Source organism: Triticum dicoccoides, chromosome 3B, assembly GCF_002162155.2.
Source record: "Triticum dicoccoides isolate Atlit2015 ecotype Zavitan chromosome 3B, WEW_v2.0, whole genome shotgun sequence".
Lineage (NCBI taxonomy): Eukaryota > Viridiplantae > Streptophyta > Magnoliopsida > Poales > Poaceae > Triticum > Triticum dicoccoides.
In genome coordinates, this window is record NC_041385.1 from 77,378,854 (window position 1) to 77,398,746 (window position 19,893).

The following is a 19,893-nucleotide window of genomic DNA, read 5'->3' on the forward strand; positions in this document are numbered from 1 at the left end:
ATGTACATTCAGTTCAGAACAAGAAAGATTCTACTCCAGTTCAGAACTATCAATTTGCTACGAAATAAATCCTAGCACATTCCCTTGGCGCCCCCACATTGTAGGTGAGGGCGTCTCCGGCGCAGACCCCTACTCCGCCCTTATGTGCCGGATCGGACTGAAATCCCTTATTCCGTCCCCGAATCAAGGGAGTCCGAACATGAACGCGGATATACTACCAACACAACATAGGACCACTCCGACCACACCACAAAGATGTAGAGCCGACACTATCCAAAGATGTAGCACATTTATTAACCATCATCATCTCTAGTCAACAACCACTAAGGAAACCTTTCCAAGTTTCACAGCCTTCATATAAACAGACAACAACGGTATCAAGTCATGCATGTCTTCTAATTACCCACCCCCATTCTCTGATTCTCTCCATCTACTGTACATACAACAGGCACCACCATAAGCTCTCTACTTTTTTTCCTTTTCTGCTGGGAAGCCTTCTCTTTTTTTCCTTTCTATTTTTGCTGGGAAGCTCTCTCTTTCATCAGCCGCCTCTCGGTGAACCTGCAGTGGTAAAAAACACAACATGTTGGATTAGCCAAGCAGCAACCGTCAGAATTCATTTCACCGATCGGTATTACCACCCTCCTTGCTACCAGTGGAAGATTAGTTCAGACGTAGGATACTGTCGCTAGCAAGTACTTCGAATTCGAGGAAACCAAATCAAACGTATGAAAGAAAAGCAGCTAGCACAGAATGGATCGGACAGTAAGAACTCAACCTAGTGCACAAGAGCGACAGAATGTATCAGATAGTAAGAACTCAACCTAGCACCCAAAAGTCACAGAATTAATCTAGTAGCAAGACCTCCACCTTTGGCCCCAAGGCGACTATCGCCTCGGTTGCCAGTAGCCACAGATCTGACCAGCGACCACCATTCCACACCCACTGAAGTAGGTGGCTAGCTTGACAGTGACGAGGACTATGGAGAGTAGCAAAGGATCGATTTGGGGTCGGTATGGGAGGGAACAAAGACACAGGGAGGGGAGTGGAGAGGAAGCCATCTAGGATGAAATGGTGCTACTTCTGGTGCAAGTTAAACGGCATTAGAGTCACAGGGTGGAAACTAAACCTAGACAACAATTCGGCAACCAAAAGTAGACCTCCTCTTATTAATTTTCTTGTTCATGGAAGGCAATAGTACAAGGCATAGATGGAAGGCAACCAAAAGTAGATCTCCCATTAATTTTCTAGTTCGTGGAAATCAATAATATTAGGCATAGATGTTTGAGTCGATGTAAAATTCGTTTTCTGTACAGTAGTCAAAACATCCTTGAGAAATTCCATTTACTAATTAAGATGCCACTTATCCAGCAAGAATGGCGAGTTTGAACATTCACATATTCCTAGCTTGTGATTGATCAAGGAAAGAGGTTATCTTAATTTTTTTTATTGGAGAAAATGTAGGGCAAAGACAAAGATATACCTGATATACATACTGCAGATAAAGAAAATGCTTTGTCTACAGAAAAGCAGCTTCACAGGTGGCCTTGTTGTGGCCTACTTGCTTGCACCTGCTACAGAGCCGTATAAGAGTGGTTGGCTTGTTGGGATTAAACCGCTTCCTTCTAGGTTTATCTGATGCCCGTGGCCTGGGAGGCGGGACCATTGCTGCAGCGCTAAAATCAAGGGTGTCCATGTCGGGAATTGGGTAGATTGTTCCTGAGTATGTCTGACGGTAGCTATCTGTTGTGAAAAACTTTGAGCAGTAGTCATAGAAAGACCGCCCAATCCTGTTACACACAGCAATAACATGCATGCAGGGGAGGCCAGAAAGTTGCCACCTCCGGCACGTGCATTCGCAGTTTGCAAGATTAACAACAAAAATACCGCTGCCCCGCACTTCAAACACAGTCTCAGAAGAGCATAGCACGGTCAGCTTGCCAGCCTTGGTTATCTCATCCTTTGCTTTGTAATCAATGGAAGGTGTTAGAGGTCCTTCCCATGACTTGCAGGCTTCACGCCTCGCTTCTATTGTCTCCATTATTTTTGTCCTCAGAGAGTCCACCATCAGCACCATGGACCCCTCCTTCTTTGTAGGTATCCAGTTATTAAACGCATCAACAATGTTCGATGAGAAATGGTCATACCGACAGCCTCTGAAGATGGCATCTGACCAATGCTCTGGCTTACTCGCAATGATCCAGTCGGCAGCTTCAGTGGATATATTCCTTATGCTCTCAATTGATGCATTAAAATCATCAATGCTGCATGCTTGGGCTGCACGAGTAAAATCCTCGACCATCACATCTCTTATCTGTTGCGACCATGGTCCCTTCTTCAGTTCTCCTTTGAATTCCTCCATGATATGATGCAAACAGAAGGCATGGTGGCTACCTTCAAACGCATGTGCGACAGCAGCATCCAGACCCTTTTGTCCATTGGACAAGAATGTCATAGCATTCAATGGGTAGTTATGATACTGGAGAGCAATCCTCAGCTTCATCAAGAACCAAACCCAGTTCTCGTAATTATCATCTTCAACCACATTAAATGCAACTGGAAAGACACCATCATCAGCATCAACTGCAGCGGCAACCAGCAACTTATACTCATTTGTCGCTTTGAGCGGAACCTTGTCAAGAAAAAGGAGGGGCCTGCACCCACTTGCAAAGCCTTCCAAAGAAGCATGGAATGCAAAAATAAAACGTCGGTTTTCAGAGAACTCAGACAAGTCAAGTATACTCCCTGGGTTAGTCTGCATAAGCCTCTCCCCATACCAGGGCAAATGGCCTGATGCCTCCCTCTGAACATGAAACATCTCCTTCTGAGCCACTTCTCTACCTCGCCAAACCTGTGAATAGGTCAGCATAACTCCATACTCTTCATGTATTTCCTTGACAAGATCCTTTGGTTTGAGCAATGAGTTCTCACGCAGTTTCTGCTTAATGATGGTAGTCAGCCACTGTCTTGTTGCTCGCCGCTGACCCTCTCCGCCTTCTCCTCCACATGTATGCTCATCAGTCATTTTCTTGATAACAAATTTCTTGTTACGAGATGACTCGGATGCATGCAATCGCCAGGTGCAGCCATCCGCAACACACTTTACAGTGACACGGGTGGTTTCATTCTTAATAAATCGGTACACAAATCCTTTGCCGATGGAATACTTGCACAACTGAGCTCGGAAATCCTTCACATTATCAAATTCTTGACCAACACCTTTGATAATGTCCTCCCAAAACAAAGCAGGATTATTGGTAAGCTCTTGTGGAGGATCTATTATGATATCAGAACCATCATATGCATTGACTGCATCATCAAAAAAACCAGTTGGTTCCCTGCAAAAGCCATGCTGGCATATGTGAAACTTATCCTTTTTACAAACTCTGTGGAGTACAAAAGACATAATAAAGTGAGCACATAACTACCTTTGTGTGGTATCAACGAGAGCAAGCTTGTCATGATTCAGATCGTCTGGAGCAGAGGAAACAGCTCCAGCTGTGGTGGGAAAGGCAACATCATGGCCAAATTCCAGTGGAAAATCCCTAGTTTCATCCAAGGAAAATAGAAATCATAAGTTTTGGACAATATCGTATCACAAAGTATAATGAGTGACATTTACAATTTGCAGGTCATGACAGTACAAACAATGAAACCCATACATGTTATCATGTGACTGTAAGAGAGAACTAAAGTAGCAGTAACTACAAGATATTCAGAATGAAAAACGATCACAAAAGACATGCAGTCAGGGCACTAAACCATTCAGATCACAATGTGAAATACAGAGAGCATGATATGAAAACTATGCAAGAGAAACAGCTTCAACAACGGGTGGTAGTAGGTATACATCAGCAGTTGTCCTAACTAACAAAGTAGTGCAGATGCCTACAATTTAGTAAGGGGTATAACAAAGTAAGGAAGATGCATATAAAGTAACCATAACAAAAAACAAAGGGGCAGTAACGAAGTGTAGTCAAGCTGCCTATATGTAAGCATATTATGCAGTCCATGAATGATGCTATAAACCAACGCAATGGCAAGATCTATTTCCTAACATAAATGATGCTATAAACCAAGGCAATGGCAAGATTTAAATTCTAGACGTTTCACCAAACATGAATAAATGAAAATGGATGGCAGTAATGGCAGCTAAAAACTCCAGAAAATAAGGTAGGCAGACAATTTTATATGCTAACTGCCTACAAACTGCTCCCCCTGAAGTTGGCATGAATTTAATTTGCAGAGAAGGCTACTATTGAATAATAAAATAGGGGCTTTAAATCTGGTGTACAATAATATGTGACCAAGATACATCTCACAATAGGAAGAAGTCAGGGCACAGTAGACATGCAAAGATGTAGCAACTATAGAAGACTGGTTGCATACTCGTTGTAATCATTCAAGGTAACCAAAGCTCTTGGTTGATTTATATCATTGGTAGGTTGATTGAGATCATTGGTAGGTTGATTGAGATCATTGGTAGGTTGATTGAGATCATTGGTATCAGCTTGAACTACAACACCAGTAGCACTGGCGGTCTTCTTATTACTTTTGGATGCCCTGGAGAAGACAAAAGAGATCACTGGCTGTAACATGGAAGAGTAGTAACATTAGAAAATCTAAACCGGCACAGTACCACCTACTTGTTTTTGGAAGCTGTCCTTTTCCTTTTGTCGCCATGTGCATTACATCCAGCTTTAACAGTGGAAGCTCCAGTGTACGTTACGACACTCCTAGTTACCCAGTATAAGAAAAAAATATGCATCACATCAGGAGATGTTTGATATTGGCTCTTCTACATGAACTACAAAATGGTAGAACAACGCATACCTGTTCTCCACTCTACTTATCACAAAAACATCTGCTTGGGCAGCACTAGCAGTAAAATCAACCATCCGTTGCAAATCTCTATCACATGAGATTGTGATGAGCGTCCTGTTATTGTTCGGAAGGAAGTACTTGAACGACATATCGGTGACATCAACATGGAACACCTTGGACACCTCATCCTTGAAGCTGTCAAGGGACATCTCCCGAGAGACGTCAACAGCGTGCGCTTCACCTCCTTTGTAGATCAAATTCCCATTGGGACCAGAAGTGAACTCCCCACCATGTTGGCAAATGGCTACCACAAAACCACCCTCTGCCATGCTTCCGTAGCTGTTCCACGATGCTACTGCATTTTAGAAGAAAAAAATTACATTATAGTGACGGAAAACATTGCACAAAGTAAGAATATGAACTCTAGAATACAGCTCCAGTTTAACATGAGATTTTACACAATTGATCATTCGTATGACAGGTAGACAGAATTACACACAAACGACAGACTGAACCATTTACTTTTGATATTCCTCCCTATAATTTATTAGGAAAGAAGTCTTTGCTCTGGCTGGGCCACGTCATTCAATCTTTTGACTCCAAAGCGTCAACCTTCCAATCAAGTATATCATCACTGATCTATGATGATTTTTTTTTACCTATGGTGATTTTATCTTATTTTTATAACCATTGGGAACGGGACCGATTTTTTCCCGTGCTCAATGTGGAAAACATTCTCTCGGGGGAAATTCTGATTTTACTCAGCGCTGTTGGGATTCGATACCTGGCCTCTAGATTGCTCCTGTGAGGCCCCACCAGCTTATGTGATGCAATTAAAACCAAGATTCTATATATATGCCGACACGACTGATATATCAGCATCAGGCTTATCAGTACAGATATAGCATTTCATTTCATAAATATCGTTTTCACACACATCGACCAACATGGCCAGTATTTGACCTAGTATGTCCACCAATATAGACTAATACGTAAATGCCTTTTCGTCTTCTTAAGAGTTGAAAATAAAATTCTAGAACCGAGCAATGGCCGGTTGGTTAGAGCACACGCCCGTGAACCCACCCACCCGCGTTCGAGGCACAGCCTCCGCAGGGTGCCTCACTTCTACCTAACAAATGTAAAATTAAGGGAAGGAACTTTTTGCCTTTAATGACGGATTTTAAAAATAAAATTAGCATTTACAACTTCATAAAATTATCAAGTTTATGCATAACTTTTGTAAATAAGCATATGTATAATGGTCTCTGTTATGTTACCATAAGGATTTTGTGAGTCTTTAATAAGTTATTTCACAATCAACCAGACAGTAAACTTGGAATCATATATTTGCCATGCTCAAGCACTGTGCGTTTAATTTGTACCAAAAAGGCATGGTATGAGTAAGACTAACTAAAACAAGACAGACATTGTCCCCTCCGATATAACTACATACATATCCAACATCCGATACATCCAAGCGAGACAAATATGGACCCGATATCCAGTACTCTGAACCTCAGTTAAAACTACGTGTGGATACAAATTCGACGTCAGCTCTCATTTCTGGATCAACACCAGACAAAGGATAACTAGTCCATCATGAACAGAACCAAGACGATCGTATGAACTGCAAACAAAAGAAAGATAACGCGAGTAACAGGCAAGCCAGTCTCAACACATCATGTATTCCTTCAAAACAGACATGGGCTCCATTAAAACCATTCCTTTTTTACAAAATTCAACCTCGCGGAAGGTCGTGGAATAGAAAACGGGGATAGGGGAGGGGCTCGTTGTCAACTAGTGCTAAGAACAGAACCTTGGTTGGGCTAGAAGAGAAAAGTGTCTCTCTCCAGCACCAATTTCCCCTCCACGCCAAAGGTCCTCGATCCTAAATCCTAATCGAAGCAGGACCGCGATGATAATACCACACAACAACAGCGACAGCGAGGTAGGAACTTGGACAAGAAAAAATTCATTTTTGAGCAAGAATCCCCTGGAACTTGCACAAATCACACCGACAAACAGCGGCTGGATCCATCCATGGTGGGAACCCCAGAAAAGCAACCAAGGAAGAGAGATTATGCATAACTTCATCAAACGATCAAGATTATGCATAATTTCTGGAGATAAGCACATACATAATGCCCTCTGTTGTGTTACCATACAGATTTTGTGAGTCTTTATTAATTTCTTTGGCAATGCAGACAGTAAACTTAGAATCATATATTTGCCATGCCTCTAGAGCACCGTACGTTCAATTTGGACCAAAAAGGCATGGTACAAGTAAGACTAACCAAAACAGGACAGACATTTTCCCCTCATATATAACTACATACATATCCGACATCCAATACATCGAAGCAAAGACCAATACAGACCCGATATCCGGTGCTCCGATGTCCGAACCTCTGTTACAACTACGTGCGGATACAAATCCGACCTCAGCCCTCATTTCTGGACCAACGCCGGGCAAAAGGATGAACTAGTCCATCATGAGTAGAAACAGATGAACTGCAAACAATAGAAAGATTACGCGAGCAACACACAAGCCAGTCCTTTCTTACAGAATTCAACTTCGCAGGATGTCGTGGGGCAGGAGAACGGCGGAGGGAGGGGCTCATCGTCAACTGGTGCGAAGAACAGAGCCTTGGTTGAGCCAGAAGAGAAGAGCGCCACCCCCCACCACCAACCAACTTCCCCCCTCCGCCGCCGGAGGCCCTCGTTCCTAAATCCTAATCGCAGCAGGACCGCGAGGATAATACGCAACAGCAACAGCGACAGCGAAGGTAGGAACTCGAAAAGCAAAAAATTCATTTTTTGCGCAAGAATCCCCTGGAACTTGCGCAAATCACACCGAAAAACAGCGGCCGGATCCAGGGTGGGAGCCAGTCCCAAAAAAAGCAACAGCGAAAGTGAGGCCGCCGGCGCGGCGAGCAAGCAACCGGACTCGGGCGAGGGAGAGAGCTTTGACCTCGGGCCGGGGAGCGGCGGCGCGGGCGCGGATTCGGTGGCCGCCGCCGCGAGCGGGGGCGCAGGGACGACCTCGCGGGGAGGGGATTAGGGCTCGGGGGTAGTTTGGATATTTCGTGGGGTGGTTTGCGCAAAGGAGGTGGATTTGAGGCGTGGGGGGGCGTGGGAGGGCGTGGATGGGAAAACGGCGGGCTGGGCTGGGCTTTTCTACAATTGTCGTCGTTGCGCGCGGCGCAGCCCAAGGCCTCGGGTTTGTGTATCGGAGGTAACCGAGGTTCTCCTTGCCAAAACTGCTGTGATTATTTTTTGTTCCACTTTTTCCAACGCAAAACCCCTGCCGTTTGGTTTGCAACATTCCCCTCCGCGTCTTGAGAAAACTCGTGATAATGTCGCAACATGGAAAAGAAATGCAAGCAACGTATACGAAACACAGAAACATATACGGTCGCAATACGTCGACGCGCCCCCTATGCGCAACATCAGAATTCTCGATTTCACTAGGCTTGCACTCTGGCTTGCTGACCAATAATCTGGCTTGCCATCGGAGCCGGATCGGGCTGCGTTGGATATACCCCATGTCACAGCTTTGGGGTTGAGCTCCTTGACGTCGTCCAAGGCAACGGTGACCTCCGTTTTGACGCAAAGTGTAATTAGCTACGTGGAAGGAAGAGTGGAGGTGGAGGAGTGGTGGGAGGTGCAGAAATAGCACCAAGCAGCCATGGAACACAATAATATTCAAACTGCGCGCGCGCGCGCGTGTGTGTGTGTGTGTGTGTGTGTGTGTGTGAGAGAGAGAGAGAGAGAGAGAGAGAGAGAGAGAGAGAGTTGCGCGAAAGGGGCAACACTGTGGCAAATTATTCGGTTCACGACACTAGATTTTGTGAGTACGACTTAGATGACGACGGAACTAGGGATTTTGTTCCCTAGTGGGGAATTTGGGTTCAATGAATGTATATCGACACTAATATATGAAGGACTAAATTGTGAATATGAAACTTTTTTATCAAATAACCCCCTACGAATTCCCACAGTGACATGAAGGCCACGACATCATGACATGTCAGCGTCATTTGCTTTGCACGCTTGGTTTGCACTTTTGTCTTATCACTGGTGCAAGTTAATGGACTAAACTTGTCGTTTTCAAGTTGATGTACTAAACTCAATATCATTGACGGTTAATGTACTAATCATGCACTTTACTCAAATGCACTTCTCTGTAAACAATGCAAGGAGATCATTAAATCTCGCATTCATAATTCAACTTGATACATGTTATCTTAATAAATCTGGGTAATACTATATTAAAATACATGTCATATCTGACATATACGTGACTCATTGAGATGGTAAGTATCCAAGTGAAGTGGCAAGTTTAAATACTATTAATAAGGAACAATGTAGTACATAATTGCATGCCAACACAAGTATATGAGTCAGATCCGAATCAAGGAACATATTATGATGTGAGATTGTACACCGCAATTGTGGTGCACATTTTGATTCCAAATGTTGTACCGAATATGCCATACTTTAGCAAATAGTTTGTTTCATATATAGGTAACGGGGATATATTTTGGTGTCAGTAAGTAATATCATTTACCATGACATGTATATGGAAGGTATAAAATGATTAAGGTGAGTTTTTCTGAAGTTAAGACATGCCAGATAGGAAGTAACTGCATCTACAGTAAAGAGATGGGTCTATGGATGGACATGATGGAATACACCAGATCCTCACTTGGGCGAGTTATATGGACTAACCTAAACAAAAACAAAGTCAACGAAACCAGAAACAAAAACAAAAAATTTAACTAAAAAGAAAAAAATATAAACTTTAAAAGTGGAGAGGGATTGGAGCACCATTGACAAAAATGTAGCTGAACTCAAAGAAATTCCAATTGTGTGTGTTTTAGCCATTATGGTTTGTACTAGTGTAGAAATTAACAACAATAACCAAGCATTAATACCGATAAAACCAAGAGGTTATGGCACAATAAGTAAATCGATCGATATACCGTGGCACCCATTCTTCCTCCCATGTTGCTGTTGGGGAACGTTGCAGAAAATTAAAATTTTTCCTACGGTTTCACCAAGATCCATCTATGAGTTCATCTAAGCAACGAGTCATGGGAGAGAGTTTGCATCTACATACCACTTGTAGATCGCGTGCGGAAGCTTGCAAGGTGATGGTGATGATGGAGTCATACTCGACGTGATTCAGATCACCGATGTCCAAGTGCTGAACGGACAGCACCTCCGCGTTCAACACACGTACGGGATGGGAGACGTCTCCTCCTTCTTGATCCAGCAAGGGGGAAGGAGAGGTTGAGGAAGCTCGCTCCAACGGCAGCACGACGGCGTGGTGGTGTTGGTGCAGCAGTACTCCGACAGGGCTTCGCCAAGCGCTTGCGGAGGAGGAGAGGTGTTGGGGAGGGGAGGGGCTGCGCCTTAGAGATGGGTACAGCAGCCCTCCCCCCACCCCTCTATTTATAGGGGAAGGGGCAAGGGGGGCCGGCCCCTCTAGAAGAGATCTAGAGGGGGGGCGGCGGCCAAGGGGAAAGGCTTGCCCCCCAAGCAAGGGGGGCGCCCCCCTCAGGGTTTCCCCCCAACCCTAGGCGCATGGGCCCAAGGTGGGGGGTGCGCCCAGCCCTCTAGGGGCTGGCTCCCTCCCCTTTGCGGCCCATGTGGCCCTCCGGGAGGGGTGGCCCCTCCCGGTGGACCCTCGGAACCCCTCCGGTGGTCCCGGTACATTACCGATAGACCCCCGAAACATTCCGGTGTCCGTATGACAACTTCCCATATATAAAACTTCACCTTCGGACCATTCCGGAACTCCTCGTGACGTCCGGGATCTCATCCGGGACTCTGAACAACATTCGGTAGTCACATACTAGTCTTCCTAATAACCCTAGCGTCACCGAACCTTAAGTGTGTAGACCCTACGGGTTCGGGAGACATGCAGACATGACCGAGACGATTCTTGGGCAATAACCAACAGCGGGATCTGGATACCCATGTTGGCTCCCACATGCTCCTCGATGATTTCATCGGTTGAACCACGATGTCGAGGATTCGATCAAAACCCTGTATACAATTCCCTTTGTCAATCGGTACGTTACTTGCCCGAGACTCGATCGTCGGTATCCCAATACCTTGTTCAGTCTCGTTACCGGCAAGTCACTTTACTCGTACCGTAATGCATGATCCCGTGGCCAACACCTTGGTCACCTTGAGCTCATTATGATGATGCATTACCGAGTGGGCCCAGAGATACCTCTCCGTCATACGGAGTGACAAATCCCAGTCTCGATCCGTGTCAACCCAACAGATACTTTTGGAGATACATGTAATGCACCTTTATAGTCACCCAGTTACGTTGTGACGTTTGGTACACCCAAGGCACTCCTACGGTATCCGCGAGTTACACGATCTCATGGTCGAAGGAAGAGATACTTGACATTGGCAAAGCTCTAGCAAACGAACTACACGATCTTTGTGCTATGCTTAGGATTGGGTCTTGTCCATCACATCATTAGGAGAATGATGTGATCCCGTTATCAACGACATCCAATGTCCATAGTCAGGAAACCATGACTATCTGTTGATCACAACGAGCTAGTCAACTAGAGGCTCACTAGGGACATATTGTGGTCTATGTGTTCACACGTGTATTATGATTTCCGGATAATACAGTTATAGCATTAACAAAAGACAATTATCATGAACAATGAAATATAATAATACTTTTATTATTCCCTCTAGGGCATATTTCCAACAGTCTCCCACTTGCACTAGAGTCACCAATCTAGTTACATTGTGATGAATCGAACACCCATAGAGTTCTGGTGTTGATCATGTTTTGCTCGCGAGAGAGGTTTAGTCAACGGATCTGCGACATTCAGATCCGTGTGCACTTTGCAAATCTCTATGTCTCCATCTTGAACATTTTCGCGCATGGAGTTGAAACGACGCTTGATGTGCCTGGTCTTCTTGTGAAACCTGGGCTCCTTGGCAAGGGCAATAGCTCCAGTGTTGTCACAGAAGAGTTTGATCGGCCCCGACGCATTGGGTATGACTCCTAGGTCGGTGATGAACTCCTTCACCCAAATCGCTTCATGTGCTGCCTCCGAGGCTGCCATGTACTCCGCTTCACACGTAGATCCCGCCATGACGCTCTGCTTGCAGCTGCACCAGCTTACTGCTGCACCATTCAACATATACACGTATCCGGTTTGTGACTTAGAGTCATCCAGATCTGAGTCGAAGCTAGCGTCGACGTAACCCTTTACGATGAGCTCTTCGTCTCCTCCATCAACGAGAAACATGTCCTTTGTCCTTTTCAGGTACTTTAGGATGTTCTTGACCGCTGTCCAGTGTTCCTTGCCGGGATTACTTTGGTATCTTGCTACCAAACTTACGGCGAGGTTTACATCGGGTCTGGTACACAGCATGGCATACATAATAGATCCTATGGCTGAAGCATAGGGGATGACACTCATCTCTTCTTTATCTTTTGCCGTGGTCGGCGACTGAGCTGAGCTCAATCTCACACCTTGTAACATAGGCAAGAACCCTTTCTTGGACTGATCCATTTTGAACCTCTTCAAAATCTTATCAAGGTATGTGCTTTGTGAAATACCTATGAGGCGTCTGGATCTATCTCTATAGATCTTGATGCCTAATATATAAGCAGCTTCTCCAAGGTCCTTCATTGAAAAACACTTATTCAAGTAGGCCTTAATGATGTCCAGAAGTTTTGTATCATTTCCCATCAAGAGTATGTCATCTACATATAATAGGAGAAATGCTACAGAGCTCCCACTCACTTTCTTGTAAACGCAAGCTTCTCCATAAGTCTGCATAAACCTAAACGCTTTGATCATCTCATCAAAGCGAATGTTCCAACTCCGAGATGCTTGCACCAGTCCATAAATGGATCGCTGGAGCTTGCATACTTTGTTAGCGTTCTTAGGATCGACAAAACCTTCCGGCTGCATCATATACAGCTCTTCCTTAAGATGTCCGTTAAGGAATGTCGTTTTGACGTCCATCTGCCATATCTCATAATCATAGTATGCAGCAATTGCTAACATGATTCGGACGGACTTCAGCTTCGCTACGGGAGAGAATGTCTCGTCGTAGTCAATCCCTTGAACTTGTCGATAACCCTTAGCGACAAGTCGAGCCTTATAAATGGTAACATTACCATACGCGTCCGTCTTCTTCTTAAAAATCCATTTGTTTTCTATCGCTCGCCGATCATCGGGCAAGTCTGTCAAAGTCCATACTTTGTTTTCATACATGGATTCTATCTCGGATTTCATGGCTTCAAGCCATTTGTTGGAATCCGGGCCCGCCATCGCTTCTTCATAGTTCGAAGGTTCACCGTTGTCTAACAACATGATTTCCAGGACAGGGTTACCGTACCACTCTGGCGCGGAACGTGTCCTTGTGGACCTACGAAGTTCAGTAGCAACTTGATCCAAAGTACCTTGATCATCATCATTTTTTCCTCTTTAGTTGGTGTGGGCATCACAGGAACGGTTTCCTGCACTGCACCACTTTCCCGTTCGAGAGGTAGTACTTCATCGAGTTCTACTTTCCTCCCACTTACTTCTTTCGAGAGAAACTCTTTTTCCAGAAAGCATCCGTTCTTGGCAACAAAGATCTTGCCTTCGGATCTTAAGTAGAAGGTATACCCGACAGTTTCCTTAGGGTATCCTATGAATACGCATTTTTCCGACTTGGGTTCGAGCTTTTCAGGTTGGAGTTTCTTGACATAAGCATCGCATCCCCAAACTTTTAGAAACGACAGCTTAGGTTTCTTCCCAAACCATAATTCATACGGTGTCGTCTCAACGGATTTAGACGGTGCCCTATTTAAAGTGAATGTAGCTGTCTCTAGAGCGTATCCCTAAAATGATAGCGGTAAATCGGTAAGAGACATCATGGACCGCACCATATCCAATAGAGTGCGATTACGACGTTCAGACACACCGTTTCGCTGAGGTGTTCCAGGTGGCGTGAGTTGTGAAACGATTCCACATTTCCTTAAGTGTGTACCAAATTCGTGACTTAAGTATTCTCCTCCACGATCTGATCGTAGGAACTTTATCTTTCGGTCACGTTGATTCTCCACCTCATTCTGAAATTCCTTGAACTTTTCAAAGGTCTCAGACTTGTGTTTCATTAAGTAGACATACCCATATCTACTTAAGTCATCAGTGAGAGTGAGAACATAACGATATCCTCCGCGAGCCTCAACGCTCATTGGACCGCACACATCGGTATGTATGATTTCCAACAAGTTGGTTGCTCGCTTCATTGTTCCGGAGAATGGAGTCTTGGTCATTTTACCCAAGAGGCATGGTTCGCATGTGTCAAACGATTCATAATCAAGAGACTCTAAAAGTCCATCAGCATGGAGCTTCTTCATGCGCTTGACACCAATGTGACCAAGGCGGCAGTGCCACAAGTATGTGGGACTATCGTTATCAACTTTACATCTTTTGGCATCCACACTATGAACATGTGTAATATTACGCTCGAGATTCATTAAGAATAAACCATTGACCATCGGAGCATGACCATAAAACATATCTCTCATATAAATCGAACAACCATTATTCTCAGACTTAAATGAGTAGCCATCTCGTATTAAACGAGATCCAGATACAATGTTCATGCTCAAACTTGGCACTAAATAACAATTATTAAGGTTCAAAACTAATCCCGTGGGTAAATGTAGAGGCAGCGTGCCGACGACGATCACATCGACTCTGGAACCATTCCCGACGCGCATCGTCACCTCGTCCTTTGCCAGTCTCCATTTATTCCGCAGCTCCTGCTGTGAGTTACAAATATGAGCAACGGCACCGGTATCAAATACCCAGGAGTTACTACGAGCACTGGTAAGGTACACATAAATTACATGTATATCAAATATACCTTTGGTGTTGCCGGCCTTCTTATCCGCTAAGTATTTGGGGCAGTTCCGCTTCCAGTGACCCTTCTCCTTGCAATAAAAGCACTCAGTCTCAGGCTTGGGTCCATTCTTTGACTTCTTCCCGGCAACTTGCTTACCGGGCGCGGCAACTTCCTTGCCGTCTTTCTTGAAGTTCTTCTTGCTCTTGCCCTTCTTGAACTTAGTGGTCTTATTGACCATCAACACTTGATGTTCTTTCTTGATTTCAGCCTCTGCTGACTTCAGCATCGAGAACACTTCAGAAATAGTCTTTACCATCCCCTGCATGTTGTAGTTCATCACAAAGCTCTTGTAGCTTGGTGGGAGCGACTGGAGGATTCTGTCAATGACCGCCTCATCTGGGAGGTTAATGTTCAGCTGGGTCATACGGTTGTGCAACCCAGACATCTTCAGGATGTGCTCACTGACAGAACTGTTTTCCTCCATCTTACAACTGTAGAACTTGTCGGAGACATCATATCTCTCGACCCGGGCATGAGCTCGGAAAACTAGTTTCAGCTCTTCGAACATCTCATATGCTCCGTGATGCTCAAAACGCTTTTGGAGCCCCGGTTCTAAGCTGTAAAGCATGCCGCACTGAACGAGGGAGTAATCATCAGTACGTGTCTGCCAAACGTTCAAATCGTCTTGCAGTGCTGGGAGAGCAGGTGGGTCACCTAACGGTGCTTCTAGGACATATTGTTTCTTGGCAGCTATGAGGATGATCCTCAGGTTCCGGACCCAGTCCGTATAGTTGCTGCCATCATCTTTCAGCTTGGTTTTCTCTAGGAATGCGTTGAAGTTCATGTTGACATGAGCGTTGGCCATTTGATCTACAAGACATATTTGCAAAGGTTTTAGACTAAGTTCATGATAATAAAGTTCTAATCAAATTATGAACTCCCACTTAGATTAGACATCCCTCAAGTCATCTAAGTGTTACACGATCCGAGTCGACTAGCCCGTGTCCGATCATCACGTGAGACGGACTAGTCATCGTCGGTGAACATCTTCATGTTGATCGTATCTTTCATACGACTCGTGTTCGACCTTTCGGTCTCCGTGTTCCGAGGTCATGTCTGTACATGCTAGGCTCGTCAAGTTAACCCTAAGTGTTTTCGCTGTGTAAAACTGTCTTACACCCGTTGTATGTGAACGTAAGAATCCATCACACCCGATCATCACATGGTGCTTAGAAGCGACGAACTGTAGCAACGGTGCACAGTTAGGGGAGAACACTTCTTGAAATTTTTGTAAGGGATCATCTTATTTACTACCGTCGTCCTAAGTAAACAAGATGCATAAACATAATAAACATCACATGCAATTATATATAGTTGTGACATGATATGGCCAATATCATATAGCTCCATTGATCTCCATCTTCGGGGCTCCATGATCATCTTGTCACCGGCTTGACACCATGATCTCCATCATCATGATCTCCATCATCGTGTCTTCATGAAGTTGTCACGCCAACGACTACTTCTACTTCTATGGCTAACGCGTTTAGCAATAAAGTAAAGTAGTTTACATGGCGTTCTTCAATGACACGCAGGTCATACAAAAATAAAGACAACTCCTATGGCTCCTGCCGGTTGTCATACTCATCGACATGCAAGTCATGAATCCTATTACAAGAACATGATCTCATACATCACAATTCATCATTCATCACAACTTCTGGCCATATCACATCACATGATCAATCGCTGCAAAAACAAGTTAGACGTCTTCTAATTGTTGTTGCATCTTTTACGTGGCTGCAATTGGGTTCTAGCAAGAATGTTTTCTTACCTACGAATAACCACAACGTGATTTTGTCAACTTCTATTTACCCTTCATAAGGGCCCTGTTCATCGAATCCGCTCCAACTAAAGTGGGAGAGACAGACACCCGCCAGCCACCTTATGCAACTAGTGCATGTCAATCGGTGGAACCGGTCTCACGTAAGCGTACGTGTAAGGTTGGTCCGGGCCGCTTCATCCCACAATACCGTTGAAGCAAGAAAAGACTAGTAGAGGCAAGTAAGTTGACAAGATCCACGCCCACAACAAAATTGTGTTCTACTCGTGCATTAGAGAACTACACATAGACCTAGCTCATGATGCCACTGTTGGGGAACGTTGCAGAAAATTAAAAATTTTCCTACGGTTTCACCAAGATCCATCTATGAGTTCATCTAAGCAACGAGTCATGGGAGAGAGTTTGCATCTAGATACCACTTGTAGATCGCGTGCGGAAGCTTGCAAGGTGATGGTGATGATGGAGTCGTACTCGACGTGATTCAGATCACCGATGTCCAAGTGCTGAACGGATAGCACCTCCGCGTTCAACACACGTACGGGACGGGAGACGTCTCCTCCTTCTTGATCCAGCAAGGGGGAAGGAGAGGTTGAGGAAGCTCGCTCCAACGGCAGCACGACGGCGTGGTGGTGTTGGTGCAGCAGTACTCCGACAGGGCTTTGCCAAGCGCTTGCGGAGGAGGAGAGGTGTTGGGGAGGGGAGGGGCTGCGCCTTAGAGATGGGTACAGCAGACCTCCCCCCACCCCTCTATTTATAAGGGGAAGGGGCAAGGGGGGCCGGCCCCTCTAGATGAGATCTAGAGGGGGGGCGGCGGCCAAGGGGAAAGGCTTGCCCCCCAAGCAAGGGGGGCGCCCCCCTCAGGGTATCCCCCCAACCCTAGGCGCATGGGCCCAAGGTGGGGGGTGCGCCCAGCCCTCCAGGGGCTGGCTCCCTCCCCTTTGTGGCCCATGTAGCCCTCTGGGAGGGGTGGCCCCTCCCGGTGGACCCCCGGAACCCCTCCGGTGGTCCCGGTACATTACCGATAGACCCCCGAAACTTTCCGGTGTCCGTATGACAACTTCCCATATATAAAACTTCACCTCCGGACCATTCCGGAACTCCTCGTGACGTCCGGGATCTCATCCGGGACTCCGAACAACATTCGGTAGTCACATACTAGTCTTCCTAATAACCCTAGCGTCACCGAACCTTAAGTGTGTAGACCCTACGGGTTCGGGAGACATGCAGACATGACCGAGACGATTCTCGGGCAATAACCAACAGCGGGATCTGGATACCCATGTTGGCTCCCACATGCTCCTCGATGATTTCATCGGTTGAACCACGATGTCGAGGATTCGATCAAAACCCTGTATACAATTCCCTTTGTCAATCGGTACGTTACTTGCCCGAGACTCGATCGTCGGTATCCCAATACCTTGTTCAGTCTCGTTACCGGCAAGTCACTTTACTCGTACCGTAATGCATGATCCCGTGGCCAACACCTTGGTCACCTTGAGCTCATTATGATGATGCATTACCGAGTGGGCCCAGAGATACCTCTCCGTCATACGGAGTGACAAATCCCAGTCTCGATCCGTGTCAACCCAACAGATACTTTCGGAGATACCTGTAATGCACCTTTATAGTCACCCAGTTACGTTGTGACGTTTGGTACACCCAAGGCACTCCTACGGTATCCGGGAGTTACACGATCTCACGGTCGAAGGAAGAGATACTTGACATTGGCAAAGCTCTAGCAAACGAACTACACGATCTTTGTGCTATGCTTAGGATTGGGTCTTGTCCATCACATCATTCTCCTAATGATGTGATCCCGTTATCAACGACATCCAATGTCCATAGTCAGGAAACCATGACTATCTGTTGATCACAACGAGCTAGTCAACTAGAGGCTCACTAGGGACATATTGTGGTCTATGTGTTCACACATGTATTACGATTTCCGGATAATACAGTTATAGCATGAACAAAAGACAATTATCATGAACAATGAAATATAATAATACTTTTATTATTGCCTCTAGGGCATATTTCCAACAGTTGCTACTCATGCCACTCGTTCCTCCTCCCATGCCACCCATTCCTCCTACCATGGCACCCATCAATTTCCTTGTGATTACGGACTTCTTTGCTACACAACTCAACATATGTTTTTTGCTTCGTGTCAAGACCACTTGTGTCGATTCCATGGACATAATTTTTTCTGCTATTTCCTCCACCGCCTTAAGATCATCGACTATCACCTTCCTCTCCTCTAGCTCGACCTTCCTCTCCTCGGTCGCCACCCTCTTCTCCTCGGTCGTCGCCTTCCACTGCTCGGCATCCGCCCTCTCCTTCATTTCTTTCAATTTCAAGAGTCTTTTTTCTTCAACATGCTATTTCCTGACAATGAAGTTGGGTTCAAATCCTTCTTTAAAATCATTATCTCCGGCCTTTGATCCCTTTTGCTTTTTCCATTCCACCGGGCCTGTGTGGTTTGGCAATCGAGTGAGGAGTAGGGCTCCTTCTCCCCCCTCACCACCATTATCGTCATCTTCACAATCAACTACCAAGCTCTTCCTCCTAGGTACTTCAAAAGCTCTGCGATTCTTCCACTTCTCCTCATCCTCGAGCTCTTTGTAACAATGTCAGGAAGTGAATGGTTTTCCTTTCCTCTTCATATCCCCATTCTCCACTCTTTCTTGGAAGAAACCTTGAGCAAGCATGAGCTACATAATAAACAATAGAGAAAATTGGTTAATTAGGAAAATATCCATAATTATTAGAGAAAGCATTCGAATGTAGCAAGCAATTGCCATGTATTTTTCATCGCAACCACTTGGGTTCGTGAGATCGACATTGGCCAAGCAACCCGCCCATTTTTAACATTCGTCATCTATAGTGGACCATCGGTGCTGAATAGAATCCGATGATCGATAGTGACCACTTGTGTTCCGTTCATATCAAGAGAGACTCGCTTCAGTGTCGTACATATCAACATTTTCGGTGTTCGAATAGTTTGCGGTTCTTCCCTTCGAATTCTCAACAAAACCAACGTCTTCCATGTCAAGATTCTCATCATCATACGACGTATCATTTTCTTGGGACGAAAAATCTTGAGAGGCGAAATCTTCATTCGCAACTTTTTTCAAGTGCATAAATGTATCATCATCAACATTACAAGCACACACACGTACAAAATCTCATATTCTATTCATATCAACATGACAAAAGGACAATAAAAAAGAAGAGGATATATTCTATCTTTGCGTCATATCATCGAACAAGTTGGAGATAGTAGCGGTAGCAGGCGGCAACGGCTCCTCCTCCACGGCTGGCAACATGAC

The 19,893-nt window shown here is 45.2% G+C and overlaps 1 protein-coding gene across 2 annotated transcripts; it reads right to left on the reverse strand.

Annotated features, from left to right (window-relative positions):
- Positions 1–270: 270 nt before the first annotated feature.
- Positions 271–7,889, reverse strand: LOC119274820. 2 transcript variants are annotated; one of them, XM_037555547.1, is made up of 7 exons: positions 7,796–7,889; positions 4,834–5,179; positions 4,647–4,736; positions 4,390–4,563; positions 3,429–3,545; positions 1,484–3,338; positions 271–561 (listed from the first exon to the last, which is right to left on the reverse strand). In XM_037555547.1, the coding sequence occupies exons 2-6, from the start codon at positions 5,151–5,153 to the stop codon at positions 1,520–1,522; spliced, it is 2,520 nt and encodes an 839-aa protein (XP_037411444.1). In that variant the 5' UTR covers positions 5,154–5,179; positions 7,796–7,889; the 3' UTR covers positions 271–561; positions 1,484–1,519. The 2 variants fall into 2 exon arrangements, with proteins under 2 accessions (XP_037411444.1, XP_037411443.1); XM_037555546.1 differs by lacking the exon at positions 7,796–7,889 and adding an exon at positions 7,389–7,653.
- Between the last annotated feature and the right edge of the window lie 12,004 nt (positions 7,890–19,893).

What these genes read in the sequence shown, in the direction of transcription:
- LOC119274820 (XM_037555546.1), bottom strand. Translation starts at nt 7,638, where the DNA reads ATGAATTTTTTGCTTTTCGAGTTCCTACCTTCGCTGTCGCTGTTGCTG. An exon ending in ATAAGTAGAGTGGAGAACAG is followed by an intron (nt 4,737 to 4,833) that starts GTATGCGTTGTT and finishes CTGGGTAACTAG; the next exon opens with GAGTGTCGTAACGTACACTG. An exon ending in AGGACAGCTTCCAAAAACAA is followed by an intron (nt 4,564 to 4,646) that starts GTAGGTGGTACT and finishes TGTCTTCTCCAG; the next exon opens with GGCATCCAAAAGTAATAAGA.